At 45.4% G+C, this 10,024-nt stretch overlaps 1 protein-coding gene across 1 annotated transcript; it reads right to left on the bottom strand.

Annotated features, from left to right (window-relative positions):
* Positions 1-804: 804 nt before the first annotated feature.
* Positions 805-2,062, bottom strand: CRP (C-reactive protein). Its single transcript, XM_047092745.1, has 2 exons — positions 1,999-2,062; positions 805-1,412 (listed from the first exon to the last, which is right to left on the bottom strand). Exons 1-2 carry the CDS (start codon positions 2,060-2,062, stop codon positions 805-807), a joined length of 672 nt encoding a protein of 223 aa, XP_046948701.1.
* Positions 2,063-10,024: the final 7,962 nt, after the last annotated feature.

Here is a 10,024-nt window from a genome sequence, read left to right as displayed (position 1 = left end):
CAACAAAACGTTTCTCTTGAGCTTTTTAAACCTTCAAATTCAAAGGATTAAATAATTAGAGAGAATTCTAAATTCCAGTGACCACACCCTGATGGATGGGGGGGTGGGGGTCAGAACACTGGAAAAATTCTCTTCCTGGGTTATGCAGATAACTCATGAAAGCACAATAAAATGGGGTGGGTTTGCCTTTAAAAGGAAATTAAAATGTTGGCAGGACCTCAGGTAAACATATGCCATCTTCCGGGAGAAAAAAAACACAAAAGTTGGCTCACTTCCTCCTAGAGACACTTAAAATGCATGGCTCTCCATCTTGACCAAACACTGGACTCACTCGGAGAACTTTAAAAACATCGATGGTCCCGCAAATCAGATGTTCTTTTCAGTATATTTATTTATTTATTTGAGAGAGGCACGGACAAGTGCGAGGCGGGGGAAGGGCAGAGAGAGAGAGAGAGAGAGAGAGAGAATCCCAAGCCGGCTTCACACTGTCAGCGCAGAGCTCGCCGTGGGGCTCAGACCCACAAAGCCATGAGATCATGACCTTTGCCAAAACCGAGAGCCGGACCCTCAAAGGACTGGGCCACCCAGGCGCCCCTCCCCCAGGTCAGGTGGTGCGGTCCTGAACAGCCCCTCTGCCCGGCGCTGTCCCTTGTGCTGATGAAAACAGAGTGGAGGAGGCAGAGGGAAACACGGCCCCCCCACGTGTGTAGGGGTCCCCCCTCAGAGCCGGATCGAACGAGGGCCACGTGAGGTGTGACCCCACCCCCCACCCCCAGGAGGCAGCTCCGGGACTGACAGAAGGTCTCAGATCCACAGCTGGGTCTTGACGAACACTTCACCTTGTGCTTCGTAGTTCAGGTTCTGCCAGTTCAGGACGTTAGCGCTGAAGGCCTGACCATTGTAGACGGAGTTTATTTCGACTGGTGACAGCACAAAGTCCCACATGTTCACCTCTCCAATGTCTCCCACTAAGGACTGGTTCGTGTCAAAGTTCCCAGCAAAGGAATCCTGCTCCTGCCCCAGGATGATGCTTGCTCCTGCCCCCACGGTGTATCCCTTCTTCAGACTCGTCCTCACCATGGGCCTCCCATCCACCCAGAGCTCTACAATCCCCGAGCTGGACTCCCAGCTGATGCAGAAGTGCACTGGTGCATAAGACTTCTCCGGAGCCGTGAAGTAGGCGTCCGAGCCACCCACAGATACGCTGTATACTCCACTCCTCTCCTTGAAGAGGAGGATCTCATTGCTCTGTGTCCTGGTGGCGTAAGAGAAGAGGCTATATGGGCGGGTCAAGGCGGTATAGACTCGCAGGCACACCGTGAAAGCCTGCAATGGCTCCTGGACCTGAGCAAACAGGGTTACAAAGGACTGATCAGACTCTACGGGGAACACAAAGGCCTTTTTTTGCATGTCTGTGGGATAGAAAAGAGAGAGAGAAAATGGCGGCAGTTGAGTTACGTTAAAAAACAAAATTCAGAGGAGTAAATTTGAAGATCTAATTGGCCTCATTCCCTGATTCATGAATTGGGCAGCATCCCTTCCAGCAGAAAGAAAGGAGCTCTGAGAACTGCGGGATAGAAGGTTCAGGGAGAGAAAGTTTCTAGCAAGGGGTAGATTACTCCAAGCAGGGTCACCGTCCTATGGGGGGGAGGAAGGGCTGCTCTCAGGTGAATTAACCTCGTTAGTGCTGACCAGCTTGCTAACCAGATTGACCAGTTAAAGGTTATATTCCAGGGGGAGGCTGGCACTGAAATCAGGGGAGGTAGTCAGGCTCGATGTGGGTGGGGCTTAACACAAGTGATTCCATTAGGGCCTGTGGTCTCTCTTTTAACAGCTTGTTAGGCCACGAAGCTGTATTCGGTCACTATGTGGATTTAGAAACCAGACTGCCCTCTTCCCCAGACCACCACCCCTTCCCCGCACTGGCCATTTTCCCCATGGCCTTACACAGTCTGGCCTGGAGACGAGAACTCAGCGACCATACAGAGCCACGCTTACCGCTTTGGAGAAAAGCTCCAGGGAGGCCGATGACGACCAGGAAACACAGTGACAACTTGTCCATGTCTCCGCCCTACCGTCCCCGGGCCCGGAATCTGGGTTCTCGTCGTGGAAAAAGTATTGGCAGCTGAGATCCCCGTCTCTGGTCTGCTCTGCTTGACCTTATATGAGCCACAATCACAGTGACTTCAGCTGATGGGTAAATGATTCTCCAAAATTGCCCTCTGGTGCCATGAATCAAAGCCCGAAGAGCAAATAAACCGAGATAAATTGCAAAATGAGAGATCAATGTGGGTTATTTATTAGCGACTGTGTGGTGCCTGCTGGTTCTCCAACAATGCTGGGTGGCAGTGCTTGGTGAACTAAAACAGTCACATCCTGGAAATCCATTCCGGGGAAATCCATTCTAGAATATCGGGCGGGGTGGAGGGGGGGGATGGCTTAGGGGGTGGAGGAGGCTTTATTCACAAAGACAACCACAACTTAGAAAATTGTGGGCATGTTTAAACAGATGGTGTAGATCCACATCCACTGAACAGAATGGACAGCCGTTTACAACGCCGGTTGTGAATTTTATGCTACAACACGTAAATATGCTTATGATGCTGTAAGAGAAAACTTAACATAAATTTGTTTATACCCTTTTTAAAATTTTTTTAATGTTTACTAATTTTTGAGAGAGAGACAGAGACAGAGACAGAGTGCCAGCTGGGGAGGGGCAGAAAGAGAGAGAGACACACAATCCGAAGCAGGTTCCAGGCTCTGGGCGGTCAGCAAAGGGCCCGTCGTGGGACTCGAACTCACGAACCTCGAGATCGTGACCTGAGCTGAAATCGGACGCTTAATCGACTGAGCCCCCCCAGGTAGTTTTATCATAGGATTTAGGTATCATTTGGCCCTCTGTCCTTTTAACTTCAGCCTTAATGCCTGATTCTACTTCTGAACAAACAGGATACAAGACCCCTTCTGTAAAGGAAAACCAGCACTGATGACGTGGCTGTATTAACATCAGCTAGAAGTGGCCTCAGTGGGCAATTAATCTTACTCCCCATTTACCGTGAAAAAGAATTGCTTAGAACCAACTCACCCAAACTAAAATCACTCTTTTTGGAAGATGTCACCCAACATTTAATTGGATCATGTCTGACAGCTCTACGTAGTACAACAATACATCAGTTACCTTGGGATATATTTTCTAACAAAATTACATGGAAATATCTACCAGTGAGCTAAATTGTTTAAATTTAAGCATTCCAGGAATGCTTTATTGAGGTCTTTTTAATGTTCACTGAATGCAAATGCCAGCTGTAAAAATTTTCCTGGCTAAAATTATTAGGGCCAGAGGCTGTCCACTAAACTATGTGTAGTAAGGTAACAGTAATTGAATACCGAGGAAAATATTAGCTCAGCCCACATCCTTGGGGATTTGGGATGGTCTTCTATAATTAAGACATATCTCCTGACTGGATTCTTTAACCAGAAAGAAGTGTCAACCCTCTCTTCTGCTTAGCTGAATGTCAGGGAATATGGATCTTCCCTAATTGGACAACAGAGAATATTCACACTCACATTTTTGCCCGAGAATATATCCTTACCTTGCAGGCTTCCAAATAGTTACCAAAACTCAATTAGGGGAATCGATATTCACAAATAATTGCCTGAAAGGTTTGCCGTTCATCCTCCTAATACCCTGGACCTAATCTTTAGCAAAACCTCCCACTGCTGTACCTCAGACCAATTCCACCAAACTCTACTCTGATGGTATATAATGAGCCTATGTTCAGGGATATAACGCAAAACAGCCTAATGATAATAACGGCAGACGACCGTTTCGAGAGCTTCCTATGTGCCAGGTGCTACACTAAGTGCTCTCTAGCCATGATCCTACTTGATTCTTATGACAACTCTTTGAGCTACTTGCTACCGAAAGGGGGGCAGAACAGGCCACCCCAAAATACGCCACTTTGACATATCAATTCTTTTGAATCAAAGTTACGTAAGAAATAGTGCAGGAAGGTCTGACTTCAGCCAGGTCGCGATCTCGCGGTCCGTGAGTTCGAGCCCCACGTCGGGCTCTGGGCTGATGGCTCAGAGCCTGGAGCCTGTTTCCGATTCTGTGTCTCCCTCTCTCTCTGCCCCTCCCCCGTTCATGCTCTGTCTCTCTCTGTCCCAAAAATAAAAAATAAACGTTGAAAAAAAAAATTAAAAAAAAAAAAAAAAAAGAAATAGTGCAGGAAGGACACCCCGACCCTCCTCTGTCCCTCTGGAAGCGGGAAATAAATCTCCCATGTGGAAGGTGCCCTCTCCGCACCAGGGAAGTAGAAGGCATCCTTAACACCAGAGGTAGGAAACGTAGGGCCAAGAAGGCTATATAAACAAACCTTGTTACTTCTTCACTAACCTGCTACCCAAAGCCCAAATCCCTCTGTCTCATCAACTCCTCACAAATGTTTTGTTTCCTTGGCTAAAAAGCATAACAGCTGCCTGCTTGGTCTCTTCTTTGGATGTCCCATTTTTATAGGCTCCCATCATATGAAACGAAATTTGTTTTCCTCCTGTTAACCTGTCTTACGTCAATTTAATTATCAGGCCAGCCAAAGAACCTAGAAGGGAAGAAGGGAAAAGTTCTCCTCCCCTACAGTTTTGGTGCCCAATGTGGGGCTCTCACTGTCACTCCCAGATGGTGCAGCTGAGAAATCCTGGGGCCCCCGATGGGAGCCGGCAGAAAGTAAGAATTCTTCTTCTTCTTTTTTTTTTTAATATTTTTAATGTTTATTTACTTTTGAGAGAGAAAGAGAGAAAGACACAGCACGAACCGGAGAGGGGCAGAGAGTAAGGGAGACACAGAATCCGAAGCAGGCTCCAGGCTCCAAGGTGTCAGCACAGATCCCAACGCGGGGCACGAGCTCACAAACCGTGAGATCATGACCTGAGCCGAAGTCGGTTGCTCAACTGACTGAGCCACCCAAGTGCCCCAGAAAGTAAGAATTCTTAACCATATCAGTCTCCTGGGCCTCTGCCCGCAGCGTCTGTTGGGAGTGAGAGTGGAGAGAGTTCTTTTCTTTTCTAAATTTAGATTAGCAGAAGAAAATACTTGTGTGGACTAGTTCCCTGGATAGAGCAACTATCGTAAAGATTTGTTATGAGTACCCCTGTTTGCCATTGATCCCTTTCCTCCCTCAGATGGTCACTGTTTTCCTTTTTCTCTTTTATGTCATTTGTCATAAGGAGGGAAACCACAGGGTAGAACCATAGGCGTAGGCCCCCTAAGTCTGCTGTTCGAGCCAGCCTCCCAGACTGCTGACTTCACAGTTCTCACTGGACTGGCGTCTGCTGAGGCAAATTTTGTGTGCAAACCAGACGAGGTTTTCCTTTCATCTTGTTCTATGTCCTTAGAGCTTGGCTTTGTGACCAGTGAAAATAATCCCTCTGGTTTCCACCAGCTGCCAATGCCACCAGGTGCACCTGCCAGTCTGCATCTAGCAGCCAGTCGAACAGACTGGGGTTCTGAGACGTGCAGTCCACAAGCAACACTCTCTTGTCCTACCTACCATGCCAGCTCACAGGGGCACTTGTCACAAGGGCTCCAATCCATGAGGGGCCTTGGTCATCTCGACCTTTGTTGTTTCGTTAGTGCTGGAAAAGCCCCCTTTCAGTGGCACCTGCTGGTGCCACAGATACGCAAGTCTGTGACCGAGGCCCCTCATGTTCTCATGAGAAACTGGAGACGCCATTTCCACCAACTGCCTATGACAACAAAGGGTTTTGCTTTCCCAGGCTAACGCTGGGAGCGAACTTTCTGAATCTTGTGAGGGCGGTGTCTTTTGCGTCCTTTTTTGGTGCATTTTTTTTTTTAGTGCATCTCTTTGGCATCCTTGGTCAAGCCACGAAAAGGTTAACTGGTTTGAGTCACTATTGAGACGAATATAAGATCCGACAAGTCAATGGCCAAAGTATCCTCTGAATTAGAAAAGGTCTGTATTTGAAGAAACTAATTTTTTTTTTTCCGGAGAGTTCTCAGCCTTATTGCCTCTTATGGAAAGACCACGTGAAAAAGTGGATACAAACGAGAATAACAGCTACTCTTAGGGACCCCCTTAACAAGACGAAAGAACACAAATTAGACTTAGAACAAAGATGAAAGTCCACATTTAACGTCAGTTCCCCTTCCTAAAGTCCGGCCTCACCTCCTTCGCAAATTCCAACTCCCCAAACTCCTCCACTTTCCCCAGAAAATCCCCTGAACACCCAGCCCCCTGGTTTAGCCATCCCTTCCCTAGAAGATTCACAGAGAACACTCCAGCCTGTTCTTGAGGCCCAAGGTATACGGGCTACTCAAGTGAAGACGGAAGCCGAGGCGCACCTGGGACAGGTGCTTCATGAGCTCCATAATCAGTCACAGCTTCAAGTCTTTCCATGTGACGTCCTTTGTGGATACATCCTGGTCACACACCCCCTGCCCCCTGCCAGGCACACACACACACACACACACACACACACATACACAGTGACAAAGAATTCACTTCCCTTGGATACCAACAGGTTTTCCAAGTTATAACACCCTTTAACTTCCATTTTCAGAAGGCCCTGACACATTTATGGAGGAATCAGAAGACGAGTGGCCAATCACCGCTCCATTCACAAGGACCTTGACTGACGGCAGAGGGATATTCTCCCACCCACGACTGTAGTGCAGTTAACAGACAGGCCAAAGGGCCCCCTGGGAAAAACCCCTCCCGCAGAGACAAGAGGTAGTCAGAATTTCTCCCAGGCCCTCCTACAAAGAATTGATAGGGGAATGGACGAACTGGGGGCTGATAGAAGCAATAGCAGAGTCTTTCCCCTTTACGGTGAATTTGTACAAGGTTGACTTGTGCTCTCAGAATGGAGAGCATCCAAAGGCTTTTGTTGAATGCTTCATACAGACCTTTCAAAGGCATATGCGCTATACCCTAAAGCTCCAGAACACAGAAATCTTTTAATTTCCCCCCTTAATTTCAGGGGAAATTTTCTCCCTGATCTAAAAAGACACATTCAAAACAGAGTGGTCTGATGGACCAGTCCCCTTCTAAGCATGAGAGTGGAAGCAGCGACCCAAGTCTTTGACGATAGCTTGCAAGAATGCAAGACAAAAAGAGAGTTAAAACTGACGATTCTCCATTTGTCACTTGAGTCTTCGGAGAGGCAAAAGCGTAACTCTGAGAGCTACTCAGCGTCCACTCAGACGCTTTCCTGTTCGCCTTCAGACATTTGCAGATCTTGCACCGAAAAAGAAAAAATCCAAATATTGGAAGTCAATTGTTCCGCATTTCAAAAAAAGGCAGAAAAAATTGAAATAGTAATTATCCTAGACTTCTGTAACAGACCAATATGCTTCAAGACCCCTAGGAGAAAATTCACCTTCTTTCTCTGTCCCTGCAAAATGTAAATCTTGCCATGTCTTTAAACTGTAAACACCCCAGGAGACAACTAAAACACAGTCCACAATCACCTGAGACTGAAGGGGGGTGGGTAGCTTTTTAAATCACAAACCGCTGTGAAGGTCCACCTGCCAAACACTAGCCCATAGCCCCCATACAATCACCTGTCAAGGACAAATACACATCTTAAATGTCTTCTCCGTAAGTATTGGTAAATACTAATTAGTAAATACTAATACTTTACAGCTTTAGCCATTGGAGCAAGTAACCTTAACTTGTTCTGTCTGACAGAGATACAATTTGAATTCAACTGTTATTTATAAATTAGTGACTTTCAGGGGGGTCTGGGTGGCTCAGTCGGTTAAGTGTCCGACTTCGGCTCAGGTCATGATCTCGTGGTTCACGAGTTCGAGCCCCACGTCAGGCTCTGTGCTGACAGCTCGGAGCCTGGACCCTGCTTCCGATTCTGTGTCTCCCTCTCTCTCTGACCCTCCCCCCATTCATTCTCTGTCTCTCTCTGTCTCAAAAATAAATTAACGTTATAAATTAGTGACTTTTACATTGCTGTACCTTATTCATGGCTACAATCTTAGAACGAAGGCTCTAGGATCTCTGTGTCTGCCTGTATGTTTATGTATGCCTATGTTTGTACACGCACAGAGAGATGGTATTTTCTTCTACCTCCAGAGGGTATTGTGAAAATTAATTTGTAAACATCCCTATTTAATTGGCTTAAAAATAAGTGCTTATGAAATAAGCATTCCTAAAACTCAGAAACATAGAAGCTAACACGCGTGTTTTCCAAGTTCATGTGATCTGGGGTAATCTTTAGTATATACAAGCTAGTTTATGTTTTGTTAGTTTAATTAAAAGATACATGTCTTCGGGGTACCTGGGTGGTTCAGTCAGTTGAGCGCCCAACTCTTGGTTTCAACTCAGGTCATGATTTCACCTTGTGTGAGTTTGAGCCCCACATCATGCTCCACGCGAACGGTGCAGAGCCTGCTTGGGATTCTCTCTCTCCCTCTTTCCTCCCCTTCCCTGCTCATGCTCTTTCTCCCTCCCTCAAAATAAGTAAATAAACTTTAAGAATTTTTAGCTAAAAAATAAAATATACATGGCTTCAGAGTTATCGACACTGAATCAAATGCAGACATACAACATTTATCCCACCTACGTCCACTAGTCAAATACATGCATGCTATCTCTTAGAAAATTTGTCAGCCAGGAAAAGAGCTTGGGGTCATGGCAGAGTGTCTCATGACGGATGCACGCATAGTCTAAATGGAATTGTTGAGCGCGAATAATTCAGATATACGTAAGTGTGATAAAAGTTTATAGATGAGGGGCGCCTGGGTGGCGCAGTCGGTTAAGCGTCCGACTTCAGCCAGGTCACGATCTCGCGGTCCGTGAGTTCGAGCCCCGCGTCGGGCTCTGGGCTGATGGCTCAGAGCCTGGAGCCTGTTTCCGATTCTGTGTCTCCCTCTCTCTCTGCCCCTCCCCCATTCATGCTCTGTCTCTCTCTGTCCCAAAAATAAAAATTAACGTTGAAAAAAAAATTAAAAAAAAAAAAGTTTATAGATGAACTTTTCAGCCAAAATTATGTTTCCCAAATCTCTGGGGTAACTTGAAACCTTAGAGTTTTGCTAAGTGATGGATATTTATTAAATATCTAGATCATTTCCAAAGAAGATAAAATACTGGAAACAGTGATGACTGGACATAGGCTTATCTACCTTTGGCTTCTGTTACGTAGAAACTAAAGGTTTTGGGTCTGTTGGTAAACATGTCAACTGTGCCATATTGAAACGTGCTCCTGAAGTCACCAACCTGGGGAATGCTAGTGGAACAGTTCACAAGTGCTTACCTCTTAGTTTTGACTAGATATTAAAGGTTCTAAGGGTTAATGAATTCGAATTAATCCGTGTAGGTTAAATTGCTAGATACAATACGGGGACACAACTCTGTACCCAAGGAAAGTGGGATACGTTTTTGGATATGAAAGTTTTGAGGCATGGAGATGCATTTTTTGTTAAGGAAAAAAAAAAAAAAAGTAGATCTGTCCTGAAGTGAAATTGGTAATTTCAGAACAGGAAGGAAAATAATGGAGAACAAACTAAATGTATATTTGGGCAGAGAGAGAGAATATTACCGTATATAGTCAAGTTGGCTAGAAATTGAATTGTTGTCAGGTCTTTCAACATACATATTAATATCAATAGGTTGTTTATGTAAGTTTCTTTCATGTGCTAAAAGGAAAAGGTGTCCTTGGACTAGGGGTCTGCACTTGAGAAGATGTGATGGAAGTTCTTTCGCCTTTTAAGTAACTGGTCAAGAAAGCAAATATTTTCTTTACTAAAACCATGTCCTGTGCTTCGTGTTGTCTTTATCAAGTCTTTGATGACTTAACTGAATCTTAATATTAAGAAGTGAGTTTTGCTTAGCTCACTTCTGTATTTGCTTTGAAAAGATTTTGATGACATAGATAATTAAATATTGTTTCATAATTGCCTGTGATTCCATTTTGTCAAGCATCCAAACCTTTTGATGTGTTTAACAAACTTCCCAAGTCAAATGCTAAGTGAAATTTTTTTATCTGGGTGTAA

The sequence above is a fragment of the Lynx rufus genome, unplaced genomic scaffold, assembly GCF_022079265.1.
Source record: "Lynx rufus isolate CCGP_SWC_20201006 ecotype Redwood Valley unplaced genomic scaffold, mLynRuf1.p SCAF_31, whole genome shotgun sequence".
Lineage (NCBI taxonomy): Eukaryota > Metazoa > Chordata > Mammalia > Carnivora > Felidae > Lynx > Lynx rufus.
The sequence above is the reverse complement of the archived record's forward strand: the minus strand, read 5'-3'. Positions and strand labels throughout refer to the sequence as shown.

Coding starts and splice junctions, on each gene's coding strand:
- CRP (XM_047092745.1), bottom strand. CDS start 2,062: ATGGACAAGTTGTCACTGTGTTTCCTGGTCGTCATCGGCCTCCCTGGA. Junction 1,413..1,998: donor TGGAGCTTTTCTCCAAAGCG/GTAAGCGTGGCT, acceptor TCTATCCCACAG/ACATGCAAAAAAAGGCCTTT.